This window comes from Pipistrellus kuhlii, unplaced genomic scaffold (assembly GCF_014108245.1).
Source record: "Pipistrellus kuhlii isolate mPipKuh1 unplaced genomic scaffold, mPipKuh1.p scaffold_m20_p_1, whole genome shotgun sequence".
Classification (NCBI taxonomy): domain Eukaryota; kingdom Metazoa; phylum Chordata; class Mammalia; order Chiroptera; family Vespertilionidae; genus Pipistrellus; species Pipistrellus kuhlii.
The window spans coordinates 33,650,977-33,672,555 of NW_023425404.1; the positions used below are offsets into that span (position 1 = coordinate 33,650,977).

The 21,579-nt window shown below is 49.9% G+C and overlaps 1 protein-coding gene across 1 annotated transcript; it reads left to right on the forward strand.

Annotated features, from left to right (window-relative positions):
- The first annotated feature begins 638 nt into the window (after positions 1–638).
- Positions 639–16,702, forward strand: LOC118719246 (cartilage intermediate layer protein). The gene is made up of 9 exons (XM_036438441.2): positions 639–795; positions 2,476–2,649; positions 4,755–4,847; positions 5,681–5,950; positions 7,111–7,290; positions 7,944–8,258; positions 9,055–9,163; positions 10,743–10,900; positions 13,867–16,702. Exons 2-9 carry the CDS (start codon positions 2,559–2,561, stop codon positions 16,233–16,235), a joined length of 3,585 nt encoding a protein of 1,194 aa, XP_036294334.1. The 5' UTR covers positions 639–795; positions 2,476–2,558; the 3' UTR covers positions 16,236–16,702.
- Positions 16,703–21,579: the final 4,877 nt, after the last annotated feature.

A 21,579-nucleotide genomic window follows, 5' to 3' on the forward strand; every position in this document is an offset into this window, starting at 1 on the left:
GACAGGCTGTTCGGTTGCTGGTGGGTATCTATGCCAGAGCAGACGCATACTCACAGACCCGCACAGAAACCCACATGCAGGGGGTCTGGGGCCCAGTGGGCACAGACAGGCACCCGGATGGAAGTAGGTAGGGTCAGAGAAGAGCTGTTCTCACCAGGTGACATCCTGTGCCCCACCATGCCTTAGTCCCTTATCCCTTCTGAGGTTCTCTGAGTGCACCCTCAGAGGCCAGAGAAGCCGAGGAGTTGTCCAATTCCAACCAGGCAGGCCCCGGCCGAAAGGTCAGGGGGCCTGTGTGCCTGAGAGAGTTTGGATTATGCGATAAAACCAACAGTCCTTTCTCAGCATGAGTGGGCCACGGCCAGGGGAGTGGGGGGGATCGGCAAGCAAAGTTCAGGCAAGAGCACGCCACCCCCTGAGCTATGAAACCCTGCCCAGATGTACAATTACCCTTGGCCCCTTCCCAGTGCGTCTCAGTGCCCACCCCAGCTCCCCACCCATCCCTCTGCTCTGGCCCGCGGAGCCCCAGGCCGCTGTCCACTTGGCCCATCACCAGGCCCCGCGGCATCTTCCCATAAGGATCTGGAAGTGAAATCCCAGCCTCTGGGAGCTGCCTGGGACGTGGGGAGGGGAGAGAGAGGCTGAGCTTCCTTATGCTCAGATCTGGTTTCGCCGCTTCCCGTGGCGCACTGCCACAGGCTGAGCCACCAGCTGTGCTATATAAGGCCCAGAGGCTGGACCGCTGGAGAGGCAGAGACGTGGACCCCCCAGCTGAGGACTCCCACTCAGGACACGGTGAGCTCCACTCCCATTCTCCTCACTCCAACCCCGCACCCCCTGCCCGGCTCAGCTATTCCTGCCCTCCCCTAACTACCCCGTCTGCTCCCCTAACAAGACCCCCCCTTGCTGCTTTAGAGTTCTCTTTTCCCTCATTGGCCCAAAGTCCTCTCCTTCCCCCGTCTGAGGTCAGGGGCCCTCAAATGACCCCAGTCAGGATCTCTGTAGCTCTGGGCGCCCAGCTTCTTTCCTGCGGTCAGCCAGCCTGCTTTGTCCGAGTGTTCCGAGGCGCGTGGGATGGGGAGCCTACCCAGCAGACATGTGCCGAGGAAACTTCCGTGGGCTGCCAGATGGGAAATGGTTTTTCCACAAGGTGCCTCCGGCCACCTTGGCCTCCCAGACAGCCCCGGAGCGGTCTCGGACTGAACGCCGGGCAGGCCCATGGAGCGCTCAGCTCCCTGCTCAGGGCCCGGAGCTCGGGGTAAGACACACAAGAGCTGGAGACGGTGGGGAGGCCCGGGCCGCTGCTCCCTGGGCTGAGAAACAGCTGCTGGTGGGGACAGCTAGACGGTCCGCAGTGTGGGATGGGTCTGTGCTTCCCCTGGGACAGCGGAGTACTTTCGGATCTTTTTTCCAGAAAGGAGGAATCTTCTCCCTTCCCACTGTACACTGGACTTGGGAGGTTGGAGGGAGCCATTTTTTTAATCTCTAAGAACTGGCCAGATTCTGGGTTGACGAGAGCTCTGGGGAGAGAGACATCAGGAGCCTGGGCCATGCCCCACGGGCCCCTGTGCTTCTTGCCTGGCTGCGTTCCTCTTCCTACTCCTGCAGCCCCTGACCCACAGCCAGCAGTTCCTGGGAAGCCCTGACTCTCGCAGCGCAGCCCTCCTGCTCTCCCTCAGTGGGCTCCTGGTGGTGTAACTCCCAGCTAGACCCCAAACAAACAGGCCAGAAATGTGTTCCAGCTGCAGCCTGTGAACATCTGGGGATGTGTTCGTGGAGGTGGTATGTCTGAAGCATCGGTGCCCTCCAGCTCGCTTGCCGTGTGAGAGGTCACTGCAGTTGGCGTTGGGGTTTCACAGCCTTACTATTGTAGCTTCTTTATGAAAGAATGAGGGGCCCCCCGAAAGGGTAACAAAAACAGGCCCCCACACCCATGTCTCGGAAGTAATTAATGAGTCACCCAGAAGTGGCTGGGAGTGAGCCCAGGCCTCTCCTCACTGGCAAGGAACCTCCTCTCCCTTGTGCCCCATCTCGATGTGGGGCCCTGACACCTGGACCCCAGAGGTGAATCCGGGTCTGCCTCATCTGAACCCAGGTTCTTTTTTTTATTTTATACAGAGAGGAAGGGAGAGGGACAGAGAGCTAGAAACATGGATGAGAAACATCGATCAGCTGCCTCCTGCACACCCCCCCACTGGGGATGTGCCCACAACCAAGGGATCAAATCTGGGGCCTTTCAGTCTGCAGGCTGACCCTCTGTCCACTGAGCCAAACCGGTTTCGGCTGAACCCAGGTTCTGAGCCGCTGCACCCCTGTAGCTGTCTGCATTTGCAACTTTGGCAGGTGTCACCTCCCACAGACTTCATTCCGTGCACTCCTCCACCCTTGATAGGTCAAGAAACAATTCTGCTTTCTGCTGTAGCCATAAGAAGTGACTCAGAAACATGGAACCTGGCAAGCTTTGTTTTTCTGCAGGTCACCGGATCTGAGACGCTTCCCAGGGGACCACGTTCCAGGGACGACCTGACGTTGTGAAGCTCCTTCACCCAACTTCCGTCATGCTCCCCACCGAGCCTGGGGGAAAGATGGTGGGGACCAAGGCCTGTGTGCTCTTCTTCGTCCTGGTGCTGGAGTTCACCGCTGTGCTGGGTACAGGCTAAGTATCTGCTGTCTCCCAAGTCCCCGACTTGACACAGTGAAGTCATGTCTGGTTTGGAACTCAACTGTGCATCCGCCTTAAGGCCTGAGGCTGGTTTATAGATGTATTTAAAGTTTATTCCCTGATTGTTTCTCCAAAGGATTTGAGATCATTCCCAATATTAAAATGCACAGAACAGAATATTTTAAGTGAGGAGAACGAGCTGTCATTTAGAGGGAGGAAAAAACAAAAAAAAATAGGAGGGCTACCACCCCTGAGTGATAAATTTAGCTCTGAGCTTCCTGGCAGCCAAAGCAGATGGAAATTGTAGGAGATTATTTTCTCAGAAATAGATTTGAGGATCGATCTGGTTTTAGCTTCATGAATTTTTTTTTTTTTTTTATTTATTTTTTTTTTTTTTTGTCTAAAGCTCTATTATTTAGACCCAAATTTCACAGACTGGAGAACCCCTTCTGGTCTTCTTGTCCTCTAACTCCATCTTCTGGTGACACTGAGGAGAAGGAATAGGTAGAGAGGATTTGCTTATGAGACTCTCCAAGGCATTTAAGTGTCAGAACTCCTAGCCCTGTCCTGTATGCTCCCTCCCACCCGCCCTTTCTCTCCTGATTTCTACACACATACTCAGGTAAAGCAAAAAATATATACATTTTTTTAAGTGCTTAAACCTCTCTTTTAAAGCTGCATGGCCTGCGGGCGCTGTGACCACAGATGCAGGAACAAAGGCAGCTCCGCGTCTTGCCAAACCCTGTGTGCCACCGCCTGCCTGGTTGCTCGTTTCCCCCTGACAGCTGCTGCTGTAGCTGATTAATATTCAACCATCTGAGGGGAAATCAGAGTCGTGTGATTAAAGGAGCTCCTATCACCCCAATTAAAGAATTCTGATTTGGCTCCTCACTTGAAAATTAATTGCCTTTCAAAGCTTTTGCAGCCCTCTGCTCTCCTTTCTCTTCCCCATGCTGGAGCCCCAACCGGGCCTCAGGTGGGTGGGGCTGGAAGCTATCTTGTACGCATCCCAAGGCAGAACCCTCTGTCCTGCGGTCAAAACATGGACAACTACTGCCCCAACTAGGCCAAGTAAGTCCTTTAGGGGGAGGATGGACTCTAAAGCCAGCTTTGCCAAGAGAAGGGAAATGGACATCTATTGTCCAGGCATTGAGCTAAGAGGAGTTGCTGATGCTTATTCAGCAGGCACTATGTACGAGGCATTGTTCTAAGTGGATTTGATGAATGAGTTTGTCTAATCCCCACAGTCCTCTGAGGCAGGAACTACTATTATCCTCAGTTTATGATGAGGGAACAGGGGTCAGATGAGTTAAGTGTCTGGGCCACGGTCACACAGGGAGGAAGTGGCAGAGTCTCTGGATCTCATGTTCTCAATCTTCATATACTTTAGAGATGTTCACGTGTTACCTCACAGACTTGTCATACCACCCTGTGAAGTGGGAATTAATATCTTCATCTTGCAGATGGAGAAAAATAAGCCTCCATTCTTTTTAAAAATATATATTTTATTAATTTTTTTACAGAGAGGAAGGGTGAGGGATATAGAGTTAGAAACATCAATCAGCTGCCTCCTGAACACCCCCCCACTGGGGATGTACCCACAACCAAGGTACACGCCCTTGACCAGAATCGATCCTGGGACCTTTCAGTCTGTAGGCCGACGCTCTATTCACTGAGCCAAACCGATTTCAGCAAGCCTCCATTCTTTATGGCAAGGACGGGGCTGGATCCTAACATAGGAGCTGCTCCCCATCCTCCAAAGATCTGTTTCTAGAACAAGAGCAAAAAGAAAATAACCGCTTGTTGAGCTTGCACTACATGCCAGCTCCCTTTCCACTCGCTATCGCCCTGAATATGCCCCAGGGCCCTGACTGAGGCAGTGATTAGTAATACAGCTCTATTATGTGGGGGAAACAGATTTAGAGGAATAAAGCTCTTAATGAGATTGCAGAGCCAGTAAGTGGCAGAGCGGGGATTTGAACACATGTCCTGTGCTTATGCTCCATCCACCACTCTTGAGAGGCTAGTCAGAGGACCCTCTGGCCCCTGATAACTAACCGTTCTGGCCTCTCCCTTCCCCTCCTGGCCCCAGGGAGACAGATGATGCTCAGCCAGTCTGTGAGAAGAGTCCGACCTGGGAAGAGGACCCTCAGCAACTTTGCCAAGCCTGCGAGCCCCCTGGAGAGTGAGTTGTGGCTGGAACTGGGAGGGGCCTCTAGGGGGGTGTTTACTGAGCTTGGGCGTGATTTCCGGGTTGTAGGAAAACCCACTTTTCAAAAGATATGTTTTTATTGATTTCAAAGAGTGGAGGGGAGAGGGATAGAGAGGTAGAAACATCAATGATGAGAATCATGGATCAGCTGCCTCCTACACACCCCCTGCTGGGGGCTGAGCCCACAACTGGGTGTGCGTTGTGACCAGGAATCCAGTCGTGACTTCCTGGTTCATGGATTGACGCTCAACTGCCGAGCCACGTTGGCCAGGCTGGAAACCCACGTTTACAAGGCATTTGGCCTACGTCTTGGTGCAGGCAGAGGCATTTGCTATATAGAACAGTCCAGAATCATGAATATGCCTGATATGTTTCAGGAATGCAGAAGGGCTTGCTGGGGCCAGAGCATAGGCTGGTGGGGAGAAAATGGGGGAGATGAGGGTGGAGAGCCAGCTCATACCACCCTAAATGCTGGGAGTGTGGAATCAACCCACATGAAGAAAGCTCACCCTGCCTACTGTGTTGGGGATGGGGTCAGAGAGAAACTGAAGTAGAGAGACCAGGCAGAAAGTTACTGACATGGTACAGCCAGGCTGCTAATGGCAGAAGTGGAGGGACGCAGAAGGGCAGGAGATTGGAGAGATGCTGGAGAGACAGATGCAATGGGCCCTGAGACCAATAGAGGGCGTTGGGTGGGAGCATGAGGGATATGAGGGATGACTCCCAGGAACTGAGCAGAAAAAGGAACGGGAGCTCACCTGGGGCTCCAGGGCCTGGCCCCTCCCCAACCTGGCTCTATCTCTCAGCTCCAGGCGAGTGGACAACATGGTTCAACGTTGACCACCCAGGCGGGCAGGGTGACTTTGAGCGACTGGATGCCATTCACTTCTACTACGGGGACCGTGTGTGCGCTCGGCCCCTGCGGCTGGAGGCTCGGACCACTGACTGGAGACCTGCAGGCAGCACTGGCCAGGTGGTCCACGGCAGTCCCCGCGAGGGCTTCTGGTGCCTCAACCGGGAGCAGCGGCCCGGCCAGAACTGCTCCAATTACACCGTGCGCTTCCTCTGCCGGCCAGGTGAGCCTGTGCGGCCCCGCCCTTACCTGCCTCTGGCCATGGGAACTCTGGCCATCACACACACACATGCTTTGTGTCCCCAGTCATAACCAACCAGTGTCATGAGAGCCATAATCTTCCTGTCCTGTGTTTCTGGGTGCTCTTCATTCACTCCACGTCACTGGGGACGTGGGTCTTGGTGGTGAAAACCAGACTCTGGGGCGGGGCTGCTTGGTCCCAGCCTGGCCCGGGAACTCCGTTCCTTAGTCCCTGGACCTCAGGTACCTCACATGTAGAAAGGGTAATACTAGTAAACCTTCATGGTTGTTTTTGTTTTGTTTTTGTTTTTGAGGATTAAGTAAGATAATGAATATAGAGGGTTTAACCCAGGTAACATTCATTGAATGTTAGTTTCCATTTGTGCCAGATACTGTGCTGGTTATCAACATCATTCAGACTTTACAACAGAGCCTTGAAGAATCTCTATGTCCAGAGCGGTTAGGTAACTTCTCATGATTACACAGCTGTCAGTGGAGAGCTGGGGTTCGAACCCACGTCTGTGTTTGCAGAGTCCAAAAGTTTATACTCTGTACTTCCTTCCCGCCCACACCGGCTAATACAGAGCAAGCTGCTGGCTGCCCACTCTGTGGATGGGTACCCTCACCTTTTGGGGTTCCATCGGCTCTCACAAGGCCCAGGTGGCAGTGGTGGTCATCTCGAGTTGGGAGCTCAGGTTGGGCAGGGTCTCCTGGGCAAGGTCTGAAGCCCCCATTATTGCACACAAACCTTAGACCAGAGGTGAAGAGGGCAGGCATAAGGGGGTTTGATGACTGAATCACCGCAGTCCCAGGCCCTGGAGGCTGTTTCCACACTGGTGGACAGGGAAGGTGATGTTAACCCTGCACAGCCTGAGGCAGCCTATCAGCTCCCAGTGCTTGGCCAACACGTCCTCTGAGGGCCACCCCTTGACCACACGGTGTCTTTGTGCAAATTAGAGATGCCACCTCCTCAAGACTCTTGACTTCCTTCTGTTGGAAAAGTCATTGTAGTAAATATGAATATCAGTGACATCTATAACGTAAACCAGGTCCTGCTCTCTGAGCAAAAGTAGCCTTAGGGTCAAATTTCCTGACAGTTCCCTTGGGAGGGAAGTCAGACTGTGTGCCCATCCTGCTTTGCAGGATCCTTGCGCCGAGACACAGACCGTATCTGGAGCTCATGGTCTCCCTGGAGCAAGTGTTCTGCTGCCTGTGGTCACACGGGGGTCCAGACCCGAACACGCACCTGCTTGGCAGAGACAGTGTCGCTGTGCAGTGAGGCCACGGAGGAGGGCCGGCTCTGTATGGACGAGGCCTGTACAGGTACCACTCTTGTTCCTGGTACTAGGCAGGGAATGGCGTGGAGGAGGAAGCAGCCTACAGTAGGTTAAACGGCCAGATTGAGTTGGGTTCATTCATTCATGCAGTCATCAAGTATTAACTATTATGTGCTCTGATGGGGGCTATAAGGGAAAATGTGGGAGCACAGAGGCCCATTATCATAGCTTAGAGGAATCAAAATGGACTTCCTAGGGAAGGTGTCCTGAGCTAAGTCTTGAAAGATAGGGAGGAATGAGCCGAAACCAGTTTGGCTCAGTGGATAGAGCGTTAGCCTGCAGACTGAAGGGTCCCAGGTTCGATTCCCGTCAGGGGCATGTACCTTGGTTTCGGGCACATGCCCGGTGGGGGTGGGGGGTGTAGGAGGCAGCTGATCTCATCAATGTTTCTAACTTTCTATCCTTTTCCCTTCCTCTCTGTAAAAACCAATAAAATATATTTAAAAAAAGAAAAGGAAAAGAAAAGAAAAGAAAAGAAAAGGAAGAAAGATAGGTAGGAATGAGTCATGCAGGCTAATAAGGAAGGATAACAAAGGCCTAAAGGGGAGGGGGAAGCACATGTGATATGCTAAATGTGATGTGGCTAAAGGAGGGCCAGCATCCACATAAGCCCTCCTGACATGGCCTCTTCTTCCACAGCCTGTGACCTGGTCTGCCACATGGGCCAGGTGAATGCTGACTGTGACGCCTGCATGTGCCAGGACTTCGTGCTGCATGGGACTGTCTCCCTCCCTGGGGGTGCCCCAGCCTCAGGGGCCACTGTCTACCTGATGACCAAGACACTTAAGCCGCTGACCCGGACGGACAGCAGTGGGAGATTCCGAGTCCCTGGCTTATGCCCAGATGGCAAAAGCATCCTGAAGATCACAAAGACCAAGTTTGCTCCCATCAAGCTCACGATGCCCACGACTAGCCTGAAGTCAGCCACCGTCAGTGCAGAGTTCATGAGAGCAGGTACTTCCTTTCTCTGGGGTAGAGTGGGATTTTTAAATAAAGGGACTGCAGGGGTAAGAGCTGGTTTCCCAGTTTAGACTAAAACTCAAAACCCTAGCCATGACCTACAAGGCCCAACATCATCTGCTCCATCCCCACCCCCATTACTTCTCTGCTCTTCTCTCCTAGTATCCTCCTGTCCGCCCCCACTGAGTCACTCCACTGCAGCCACCATGTCCTCCTATCTGTTCCTCACACACACAGGCACACTCCTGCCTCAGGGCCTTTGCACTTCTGTATACTCTGTTTAGATATTGGCATGGCTTGCTCCCTGGAATGAGTCCTTCCCTGGACCACCTTATTAAAATAGTCATTACAATATAGTGTGAGGTTTGGAGGTCAGGAAGAGACAGAGAGGCTGGAGGATTAAGAAATGGTACAGAATGGCTGGAAAATTCTGCTGGAGGCAGCACAACAGAAATATTGTAATAGATATTTTAAATATCTATTTAAAACAATCAACTCTGTTTCAATGGCCGTGCTTGGGAACCATGGCTGGCGCAAGGTCCCCTTGGTCCTCCATTGCCTCACCTAGATGCTGCTTGAGAGGCCACGGAAGCAGGTCCTAAGGTCGAAGAGGTGGACTCCATTCTGGATCAGTACCCTAATCAGGATCTTTGCAGGTGGGGTGTGGGGTGGTGGCGTGTGTGTCAGGTCACACAATTCTAACACTTGTCAAAGAACCCGGGGAAGCAAGGCTCTGGAGAATCTGTCACAAAGGAAAACCCAAAGCACCATTTCTCGTCTTCTGTGCCAGAGATCCCGTACATTGTGAAGAACCCTGAGACAAAAGCACGGAGAGCTGGGCAGAGCGCGGCCCTGTGCTGTAAGGCCACGGGGAAGCCCAGTCCAGACCAGTATTTCTGGTGAGTATTCTGCCAGCTGCCCTGCCTGATTCTTCTTTGGGCAACCAGATCTTTCTTGCATTTGGTCTGGAGATATATATATATAATTTCAGAGAGGAAGGGAGAGGTAGAGAGAGATAGAAATATCAATGATGAGAGAGAATCCCACTGGGGATTGCGCCTGAAACCTGGTTGTACACAGCACAGGGAATTGAACTTGACCGGTAATTGAACCATGACTTCCTGGTTCATAGGTTGACACTCAACCATTGAGCCACACCAGCTGGGTGGTCTGGTCTTATTAACCCCTAGAGGCCCAGTGCATGAAAATTCATGCACTGGAAGGAGGGTCCCTCAGTCCGGCCTGCCCCCTCTCACAGTCTGGGAGCACTCAGGGGTGGGAGGCGATGCCCAATCACACCTCTGCTGCTGCCACTGTCAGCAGTGCAAGCCTCAGCCAGCCCTGGTTACCTGAGCCTCTGGCCACCGAGGGCGATATCTGAGGCTTGCCTGTGCCTCAGGCTGACCCTGGGTGGCTGGGGAGTTGAGGAGACTGGGGAACTCTGGAGGCAGGCCAGCCATCCAGCGGGGCTGAGAGGACTGGGTGCTGCCATCTTTTGGCTGTGGGTGCTGCCATCTTTGAGGGAAGGGCAGTCAATTAGCATATTCCCTCCTTATTGGCTGTGGGTGCTGCCATCTTTGAGATGGTGTGAGGGTCAATTAGCATATTCCCTCTTTATTAGATAGGATAATACTAACCAACAAAATAAAGTTAGAAGTAGGGCCCAGGTTCAGAGCCCAGAAGTTGGCACTTACGTTTTTTTTGTTAATCCTCAGTTGAGGATATTTTTCCATTGATTTTTAGGGAGAATGGAAGAGAGAGGGACAGAGAGAGAGAGAAATATCGATATGAGAGAAATACATCAATTGTTCGCCTCCTATATGAGCCCTGACCAGGGCTGGGCTCAGGGAGGAGCCTGCAACTCAGGTACATACCCTCGACTGGAATCAAATCTGAGACCCTTCAGTCCTCAGACCAACCCTCTATCCACTGAGTCAAACTGGCTGGGGCCGGAAGTTGGCACCTATAAGTGGGGACCACCAGGATTGAGGCAACCAGAAAGCCCTGTGTGGTCTTCTCAACACTGGGGTTTCTACAGAGCGGCTCTGGTCTCTGGGTCCTGACTTGCATATCTTCTGGATACAGAACAAGGTTCCTCAGCCCTGCTTCCCCGACAAAGGCAAATAAGGTTAGAATCTCCCGTGGCTGTGAGTCCTTTACCCTTCACAGACATTTTACAGCCATTCTCTTGTTTGACCCACCCAATGTTTCTGTGATGTCAGCTAGGAATCACTGCTCCCATTTTATTGATCAGGAAGCTGATGCTAAGGAAGGTGAGATGATTTGTCCAAGGATCCATAGCCAGCAAGTGATGGGGCTGAGACTCAATCAAGTCCCTTGACTCCCAGGCCAATCAGTGCTCTTGGATGAGCTATGTCAAAGGTGGTATTGGCATCTGCAGGGACCCATCCACCATCTGTCTCTCTGGAGCTTGCTATGGCACTGCCCCTTCAGGCTGCACCTCTCCATCCCTTGCAGGTATCACAACAACTCGCTGCTGGACCCCTCCCTCTACAAGCACGATGGCAAGCTGTTACTGAAGAACCTTCGGCGGGACCAGGCTGGGGAGTACTTCTGCAAGGCCCAGAGCGACGCGGGGGCTGTGAAGTCCCAGGTCGCCCAGCTGATTGTCATAGGTAAGCCTGGCAGGGTCCTTGGGGAACCTCTACTGCAGGACTGGGGAGCACCTCAGTGGACATAACTGGGCAGCAAAAAAACCCCAGCTTTTCTGTGCTGTGTACAATGGTATGTCCTCTGAGAGACAAAGATGCCACAGATCCCAATTCCACCCTCTCGGAGCTCCCACCCCAGAAGAGGTCAGGAACTGTAATTAAGTGTGCCTTGGCAGCACAGTCAAGGATTCAGCGAGCCTGAGGGAGGGCCGGTGAAGGATGAAGAAAAGACAGACAAAGAGAATAAGCTGGGTCTAAGTGCATATTCTGTGCGTGACTGAGACCACAGAACAGATCCAGACCGCAAGCTGATGCTTTATTTTATAATCAGAGGTAAACAAGGTATTTACAATGTTCTTATAAGTTTCACTTGTTTTTGGCAGCACTTGCTGCACCTCCCACAGCCTATTGGCTACCCAGAAAAGATCTAGGGAGTAGTCACAAGATCAAGCTTAATTATGCTAAGAGGGCTGTGCCCTCTAAGCTGGGACTTGTTTTCAACTTTGCCAGCAGGTCAATCCAAGGCTTAACCCTATAACCGCTCCCTATAATTAAGAGACGAGTAAAGATAGGCAAATGCAGTTAAAGCAGGAGATAATGGGCCATGGACCCTCTAGATGAGAGATAGAAACTTTCCAGGCAGGAGTGACCATGGGTGGCTACCTGAGAGAGCAGCATTTCAACTGGGGCTTAAATAGTGGTTTTTAGATTTGGATGCCTGGTGGGATCATCTGGTTGGTGTTAACAAAAACCCAGCTGCCTGAAATTTATCCCTCCCTCCCAGAGAGTTTTAAAAAAAAACACATATTTTTATTGATTTCAGAGAGGAAAGAAGAGGGAGAGAGAGAGAGAGAGAAAGTTCAATGATGAGAGATAATCATTGATGGGCTGCCTCCTGCATGCCCACACTGGGGATCAAGTTTGAAACCTGGGTATGTGCCCTGACTGGAATCAAACCATGACCTCCTGGTTCATAGGTCCACCCTCAACCATTGAGCCTCGCTGGCCAGGCACTTCCAGAGAGTTTTATTTCATTGGCTTTGGATGTGGCCTGAGTATGCACAATTTAAAACCTTCCCCAGGTGATTCTAGGTTATAAAGCCCTGGTCTTACCGAATGGCCATATTAAGGGGCCAGTGTGAGCAAAGGTATAGAAGTGGGAAGCTGAGAGGCTTTCTAAGAAAGGGTGATCTGGTTAGAAATGGCTTATGGAGTGAGTTGGTGCCCTAGCCAGTTTGGTTCAGATAGAGCATTGGCTGAGGACCTAAGGGTCCCAGGTTTGATTCCAGTCAAAGGCACATGCCTGAATCGAGGGCTCAGTCATCAGTTGGGGGTGTGCAGGAGGCAGCCGATCAATGATTCTCTCTCATCATGATGTTTCTGTCTCACCCTCTCCCTTCCTCTCTGAAATCAGTAAAAATGTTTTTTAAAAAGAAAAAGAAGTGCACTTGAGGGGAAGACTTGAGGTCAAAATCAATCAGGAACCTGTACTTGGAAAGTGAGAGAGAAGGAGGATAGCTTAGTAATTGGCCTAAACAAAACCAAACAAAAGGCAGAGGAAGAGAAAATTTATTGGAAGGGTTCTGGAGTATTTTACAGACTCCAAGAAAGTTGAGCAACAGACCTCAAGACACAGGACAGTTGGACCTTGGCAACAGTGGAGCCCTGTCAGCTGTGGTTCCCAACCCATAACACCAATGCTCCCCTTTCTCAGTTATTTTGAATACTTTAAATTTTTAACACTTTACATTTACGGAATATTTTCTATTCTGAAATTAAATTTATGGATAATAAGTTAACTACATATAATTGCTAAGTATACAATATATGCACACATCCCAAACTATATCATACAGGAGAAATAAAAAGAAAATAGTTTTAAGGCAAAATAATATGTATTTCAATATGTAAAGGCTTTGGCATAATTTCCCAAGAAAGCCAACCAAGAGGTCAGACATTTGCATTTGACTCCAGTCGCTGTGACTGTGGCAGCTGCAAATACTGATGGATGAGGGGTCTCATTGTGGTGGGTCACATTCCTTGGGGAAGGCGGTAAATACATGATTTTTCTGAGACAAGGAACAATTAAATATATATATATATAGATAGATAGATAGATATAGATAGATAGATATAGATATAGATATAGATATAGATATAGATATATATGTTATTGATTTATTACAGAGAGGAAGGGAGAGGGAGAGAGAGTTACAAACATCGATGAGAGAGAAACATCAATCAGCTGCCTCCTGCACACCCCCTCCTGGGGATGTGCCCACAACCAAGGTACATGCCCTTGACTGGAATCAAACTTGGGACCCTCGAGTCCCAAGGCCAACGCTCTATCCACTGAGCCAAACCGGTTAGGGCAAGAAACAATTCTTGTTATTTTGCCAAGCTAAACAAAGTATAATCTTACCTTGATTTTTATGGTAGCTGCATTTTCGGAAAAATTCAAGGTATGGTAAAGTCACATTAACATAAATACTAGGCTCTGATCATTGTAAACAAGTTTTCCACCTACATGAATGTCTGGTGGGATATGTGAAAGTCATGCAGGAGACAGAAAAAGTCCTGGCAGAAAAGTGCCAGGCTTTGCCGGTCAGAGCAGCAATGCCCCACCCACTACATGCCAGCAGCACTTTTAATTTGGGTGGTAACTCAATACACCCTCACAGATCTTAATGGCTCATCTCCAATGAGAGCCATTACTGTAGTGGTCTCAGCAACCAACTCTATTTCTCCATGTATAAAACGGGCTTAGCAACAACGGCTGCTTATCTTTCTCAGAGAGGTCCTGTGAGAAGCAGGCTCTTGGATATGGAAGTGCTTTGGAAACGATAAAGCACTGCACAGAGGTGAGGCTAAGGTGTCTTGTGTGTAGGATGTGAGCTTACATTTAATAGCCACATCGTTTCCCTCCACAGCCCCTGATGAGGCTCCATGCAACCCAACCCCTGAGAGCTACCTTATCCGGTTGCCTCATGACTGCTTCCAGAATGCCACCAACTCCTTCTACTATGACGTGGGCCGTTGCCCTGTCAAGACCTGTGCAGGGCAGCAGGATAACGGGATCCGGTGCCAGGACGCTGTGGAGAACTGCTGTGGCATCTCCAAAACAGAGGAGAGGGAGATCCAGTGCAATGGGTACACGCTGCCCACCAAGGTGGCCAAGGAGTGTAACTGCCAGCGGTGTACGGAGACCCGGAGTATCGTGCGGGGCCGCGTCAGCGCTGCTGACAACGGGGAGCCCATGCGCTTTGGCCATGTGTACATGGGGAACAGCCGTGTGAGCATGACTGGCTACAAGGGCACGTTCACCCTCCACATCCCCCAGGACACGGAGAGGCTGGTGCTCACGTTCGTGGACAGGCTGCAGAAGTTCGTCAACACGACCAAAGTGCTGCCCTTCAACAAGAAGGGGAGTGCCGTGTTCCACGAGATCAAGATGCTTCGGCGGAAAGAGCCCATCACCCTGGAGGCCACGGAGACCAACGTCATCCCCCTGGGGGAGGTGGATGGTGAAGACCCCGTGGCTGAGTTGGAGATCCCCTCCAAGAGCTTCTACAAGCAGAACGGGGAGCCCTTCACAGGAAAAGTAAAGGCCAGCGTGACCTTCCTGGACCCCCGCAATATCTCCACAGCCACGGCCACCCAGAGTGACCTGAACTTCATCACTGATGACGGAGACACCTTCCCCCTTCGAACATATGGCATGTTTTCCGTGGACTTCAGAGATGAGGCCACCTCGGAGTCTCTTAATGCTGGCAAGGTGAAGGTTCACCTCGACTCGACCCAGGTCAAGATGCCAGAGCACGTGTCCGCGATGAAACTGTGGTCGCTCAACCCAGACACGGGGCTATGGGAGGAGGAAGGTGACTTCAAATACGAAAGCCAAAGGCGGAACAAAAGGGAAGAGAGAACCTTCCTGGTGGGCAACATGGAGATCCGAGAAAGGAGGCTTTTTAACTTGGATGTCCCCGAAAGCAGGCGGTGCTTCATCAAGGTGAGGGCCTACAGGAGTGAGAGGTTCTTGCCCAGTGAGCAGATCCAGGGGGTTGTGGTCTCTGTGATCAACCTGGAGCCCAGGACTGGCTTCTCATCCAACCCCAGGGCCTGGGGCCGCTTTGACAGTGTCATCACGGGCCCCAACGGGGCCTGCCTGCCTGCCTTCTGTGACGACCAGTCCCCTGATGCCTACTCTGCCTATGTCTTGGCAAGCCTGGCTGGGGAAGAACTGGAAGCAGTGGCGTCTTCTCCCAAATTCAACCCAAATGCAATCGGTGTCCCTCAGCCCTACCTCGACAAGCTCAAGTACCGTAGGACAGACCATGAGGACCCACGGGTTAAGAAGACTGCTTTCCAGATCAGCATGGCCAAGCCAAGGCCCAACTCAGCCGAAGAGAGCAACGGACCCATCTACGCCTTTGAGAACCTCCGGGCATGTGAGGAGGCACCGCCCAGTGCAGCCCACTTCCGGTTCTACCGGATCGAGGGGGATCGGTACGACTACAACACCGTCCCCTTCAATGAAGATGATCCCATGAGCTGGACGGAAGACTACCTGGCGTGGTGGCCCAAGCCAATGGAATTCAGGGCCTGCTACATCAAGGTGAAGATTGTGGGGCCCGTGGAGGTGAATGTGCGATCCCGCAACATGGGGGGCACCCACCGGCAGACGGTGGGGAAGCTGTACGGAATCCGAGATGTCAAAAGCACACGGGACAGGGACCAGCCCAACGTCTCATCTGCTTGTCTGGAGTTCAAGTGCAGCGGGATGCTTTATGACCAGGATCGTGTGGACCGCACGTTAGTGAAGATCATTCCCCAAGGCAGCTGCCATCGGGCCAGTGTGAACTCCATGCTGCACGAGTACCTGGTCAACCACCTGCCATTGGCGGTCAACAATGACACCAGTGAGTACACCATGCTGGCGCCTCTGGATCCACTGGGCCACAACTACGGCATCTACACCGTCACTGACCAGGACCCTCGTGTGGCCAAGGAGATCGCCCTGGGCCGGTGCTTTGACGGCACCTCAGATGGCTCCTCCAGAATCATGAAGAGCAACGTGGGAGTGGCCCTCACCTTTAACTGCATAGAGAGGCAGGTGGGTCGCCAGAGTGCCTTCCAGTACCTCCAAAGTATCCCAGGCCAGACCCCTGCCCCCGGCACGATCAGAGGAAGAGTGCCCTTCCGGAGGCAGCAGCGGGCAAGTAGGGGCGGCCAGCGCCGGCCTGGAGGGATGGCCTCTCTGAGATTTCGTGGGGTTGCCCAGCAGCCTTTAAACAACTGAGTCTTATGGTACTTCTCTTCTCCCCCCAAACCTCACGTGACAGCCATGGTGAAACTGAAGCACAAGCTGTCACTTGGTTAATTTAAGCACATCTGTTCTGGTGCAGTTTGCTTGTTTGTTTTTCTTCATGCCTTTACTTACTGTCTTTGTCCCGTGATACTGACTGGCCCGTGGCTCCAACAATGGCAAAATAAAGCCTCTTTGATCTGTTCTTTAAAAGAAACACCGGAAATTGGCCATTGGCAAGCGTTGTGGCTTTGACTGTTTTTTCATTTGGTGCCATCCATAGAAGTCCCCTTCCTTTTCTGTTTGCAATAATGATAATCTGAAGTTGAAGGTGAAATAACCAATATAAAGTATATTTTCTGGTCTTGCTCCAAGGACATACGCAGCAAGGTCTTCATCACTGTTCATACATATAAATGGTGGTAAAATAAAATAATAAACTCCAAGATTTTTACTTGAAATGTAAATAAGTTATTTCTTTACTGGATCTGGAACTCTTAGTGCACATTTCACGTTAAGCTATTGAATATAGGATAATCATAGTTCTCCGCCGAGTCTGGAAAGTTCATCTCATATCCAACTGCACCAGGCTGATAATTACATTAACATGTTTCCCTATACATTTGCTTTCATTCTTGCTAGAAGCCCAGGGCAGCTCAGAGCAGATGTCAATAAATGTACGTTTTGTACTTGATTTTGAGACCGCTGTCCCGTCTTTTAACCCCAGCTGCTCAAGGAGACAAGGGGACTCTGGAAAGTGATCACAAGGTGGCCTGAGCCCCGCCCCCTCTGAGTGGCAGGGCTGGGGAGTGAGACACACACTCCACCGTGAAGTTTGCTCTCGTGGATAATATTTTCCACTCACAGAGAAGAGCAGAGATCCCTGGAGTTGTGAGCATGTTCTGGACTCCTGAGCAAAGCTAAACACATGTCCCAATGTGGTTTTCCCTCTCTTTCTTTCCAATACTGGGAAGCATATACAATGGCTTGGCCCATGGTCTGGTAAGCTGGCCAAGTGGTCTTTCAGCATCCCCCACTGCCTGCTGCCTTCTCCAGCTGGGCTGGCTGGCCTCCTGCAGAAATTGTGGCCTCTCTCTCTCTCTCTCTCTCTCTCTCTCTCTCTCTCTCTCCCTCTCTCTCTTTCTCTCTCTCGCCCTCTCTCTCTCTCGCCCTCTCTCCCTCTTTTCTTTCTCTCCCTCTTTCTCTCTTTTCTTTCTTTCTCTCTCTCTTTTCTTTCTCTCCCTCTTTCTCTCTTTTCTTTCTCTCTTTCTTTCTCTCTTTTCTTTCTTTCTTTCTTTCTTTCTTTCTTTTCTTTCTTTCTTTCTTTCTTTCTTTCTTTCTTTCTTTCTTTCTTTCTTTCTTTCTTTCTTTCTTTCTTTCTTTCTTTCTTTCTTTCTTTCTTTCTTTCTTTCTTTCTTTCTTTCTTTCTTTCCTTTCTCCCCCTCCAAGCAGTTATAAAGACATCCACCTTTTCCAAACACCAGATTTCTATTGTGTGTGACAGCCCCTGTTCCTTGAGTAAAACAACTGGTCCCGATGAATAGGCCTTTGTTTTGGGAAAAGAGGTTTGGGTTAAAATAGTAAATCAGAGGCTGGTGGATGGTTCCAAAGTGATCTTGGAGACATGGACAGTCGGGGCAGAGGGGTGTGGGGTTGGGTAAGATGCACTGACTGCCCTTCTCCCAATCCCTCTGTCAGGAAAGAGGCCACGGGGATTGGGGGAGGGAAGCCTTATGTACAATCAGGACAAAAAGCTTTCCTTGATCTCCTGGATGGCCCAGGGCAGCTCCTTTTGGTCGCCTCTGGCCTGGACTGGGTTTGTACTCTTGGATCAGTGTCTGCCCCGCTCCCAGGGGTTGGGTTCATAATCAATTAGAAATTCCTCTGGCGGAGCACCCGTTCCCCATGACCTCTGAGAAAGTGAGCGCATGCAGGGTTGGGCCCAGCGGCCTATGATGGATTGCTCCTGGACTCACTTCCAGACTCTGCTTCCCAGGGAGCAGCTCTCGCTGACTCCTTGGGGTGGGGCATTGCCTGACCTTCCCGAAGGGTCAGTGTTCACTGTCTGCAGCACAGACGCCTTGCCATCCTGCGTGAGGAGCCAGTGTGTGCTGCTTCAGCCTGTCCACCAGCTCCCTTCCAGCTCACCGAGAGGGGTGCTGGGAGAGTGAGCTGGCTGGGCTCCCGCCCCATGACCTTCCCTTTCTGTTCTTCCTTGAGGGCCTGAATAACTGGACTCCAGCAGGTGGCAGCTGGCACCTGACTTCTTTCTTCACTTATCAAACATTTATTATCTGCCTACCCTATGCTAAGCCATGTGTAGAGGTGGACTGGACTGGATGAGTATATAAAATATACCATACACAGTGGCACTACCACTGTGTATATAATGAGTATATAAAATATACCATACACAGTGGCACTACCACTTGAGGTGGTAGTCAGAGGGGGCTTCTGGGAGGAGGTGACATCTAATTTAAGGACTAAATGCTAGCCAGGAGCTTAAGCTGTGGCTGTCGGCAGCAAGGAGCACAAGCAGACGCAGCTTGGAGGCTGGGTGGGAATGGCAAATGCCCCACTTCCAGAAAAGAGAGCCCTGCTGAGCTCATGGCACCGAATTCCTAAGCATCTTGCTTCCAAAGACAGGTGTGCTGCCTGCTAGCTGCATGACTTTGGTCCATCTCCCTGGACTTCATTTTCCTTCTCTATAAATGAAGGAGTTGGTTGTACACTAAAACTAATATAATGTTAAAGGTAGAAAAGGGTCTAGGGAGATAAATGGTGATGGGAAAAATATTAAAATAATAAAAATTAATATAGCGATATGTTAGTTATATCTCAATAGCTTTTTTTTCTTTTTCTTTTTAGTGAAGGAGTCAATCTAGCTTAGAATCTAACCCATCTCTAAAGTCCTTTCCATGATGTTCAGGGAGGCGCGGAGCACAGTTCCCAGGATGCCTTGGCCTTACCACACTGCTGATGATTCACCGGGTGTTTCTTTCCCCGTGGAGACTGCACACTGGATGGACAAAACGTTCATTTCAGAAAAACCCTGGGGTTTTGGCCTCGGCCTGCTGTACACTGGCTGGCCACCCAGTTGCTGAGCGTGAACTGTATGGGGATGGACAGCAGATGGCAGGGAGGAAGGGCACAGGCCGAGAGATAGCGGGGCCCATCAGGCTGCTTCTGCTCCAACCAAGGGAGGGCTCCGGGCAGAAAGCTCTCTGCAGTTCGGAGAGCTCTAGCAGCTAGGGTGAGAGAGCAAAATGTCAGTGCAAGATCAGGACAAGAGCAGAGTCTTGAAAGATTGAGGAAATTTAGACAAGCCAAGTTGGAGGCAGTGCAGGGATAGGTGGTTTCCAGCACAAGGATTGGCCAGAGCCAAGGAATGGAGGTGGGACTGAACCCTGGGAGGCTTTTAGTTACATGTAGCTGGGAGTAGACAACAGGAAGGACTGGGATCAGGAACTGCAAAGCCATTGAATCCAGGCCATCACTCTCTATGGTTTTAATTCTCTTATTTCCTCCCACTCAGTGGTTTTTCTTTCTCTCTCAGTCTCTTAACTCAGTGTTGCTCTACTTCTCAGATTGGCTCTCTGACTGTTTCTCTCTCTTCTTTCTAGGCCTCTCTCTGGCCAGCCTATTTCTCAGTTTCTTCTTTTTGCAGGCACCCTGAGTTTCTCTCTGCAGATCAGCTATGTCTGCTATTGGGGATTCGTAGAAGAGGTGGTCGTTTCCTCAAGACAAAGAGTCCTGGCCTAAGCCCAGATTCTTTGGGGAGAGAATCTGATTGACTCAGTTTGAAATGGGGCTCCACCCCTGGTTTAACCAACCGTGGCTGTAAGTGGGGGTGGGGTGAGGGGCTGCTTAGGGGCAGTCCTATGAGTCATGGTTGCTGGGGAGAAGGGGCAATTCTCAGAGAAAGGGAATCCTGATGAATTGGGGAGACACTGCAAAAGGTGACTACTTCAGGTGACAGTGAACAGATCACTGTGGGCTTACTGGAAGTTTAGGGTCTTTCCATTTCCAAACACCAAGGGACTGGAAACACATCAAATGAGATCTGGGTGGCACCTGTTCCTTGAAATCTGATGTCTTGCTTCATGACTTAGAATTTGATCAGTTTTTGTAGTTTCTATGTGCGATTGGGAAAGAAGAAAAAAAGTGTATTCCTTAATCATTTAGTGCAGGTTTCTACATAAGACCATTAACTCAAACTTGTTAATTGTTCTGTTCAGTACATAGGGAGTGTGTTGAAATTGTCCACTAGATGATGCACTTGTCCATTTCCCTCTGTGATCCTCAATTCGGTTTTGTATATCTGGAGGTTATTTTAATGGTTGCCTATTATGTAATGAATTTTTATGCCTTCTTGTGAGTTGAATCTTTTACTGTTATATGTATAACTATGTAATTTGTTCCCATAAAGGCTTTTTGTCCTAAAGCCTATTTTGTATAATAATAAATCTCCAAATTTTCTTTTGGTTAGTATTTGCTCAGTATATCTTTTAAAGTCTTTTTGCTTTTAACCTTATGTATCCTTTTTTTCTTTGGTGGTTGTTAGTTTATTTTGTTCATAAGATTCCACATATAAATGAGTTCATATGGTATTTGTCTTTCTCTGACTGGCTTATTTCACTTAGCATAGTACCCTCCTGATCCATCCATGCAATTGCAAAGGGTAATATTTCTTCCCCCCCTCCCCCTTTAATTTTTTCTGGTGAGATAATACTCCACTGTGTAAATATACCATTGCTGTTTTATCCACTTATCTACTGATGGGCACTTGGGTTGCTTCCAAATCTTGGCTATTGTAAATAACACTGCAATAAACATAGGAGTGCACGTATTCTTTCAAATTAGTGTTGTGGGTTTCTTTGAATATATTCCCAGAAGGGAAATCACTGTGCTTCTGTGTTTTTTTAAAATATGTTTCTTGCTGAGACTGGTTTGGCTCAGAGGATAGAGCATCAGCCTGCGGACTGAAAGGTCCCAGGTTCGATTCCGGTCAAGGGCATGTACCTTGGTTGTGGGCACATCCCCCAATAGGGGGTGTGCAGGAGGCAGCTGATCGATGATTCTCTCTCATGGATGTTTCTAACTCTCTATCCTTCTCCGTTCCTCTCTGTTAAAAATCAATAAAATATATATTTAAAATGTGTTTCTTATAAACAGCATATAGCTGAGTTAGTTTATCTAATCTAATAATCTGTCTTTTAACTAGCGAGTCTAGTAAATATATATGATAATTAGTTGTATTTGCACTTATTTTTATCATCTTACTTATTTATTTTTATTTTATTTTATTCTTTTACTTATTGATTTTTAAAAATTACAT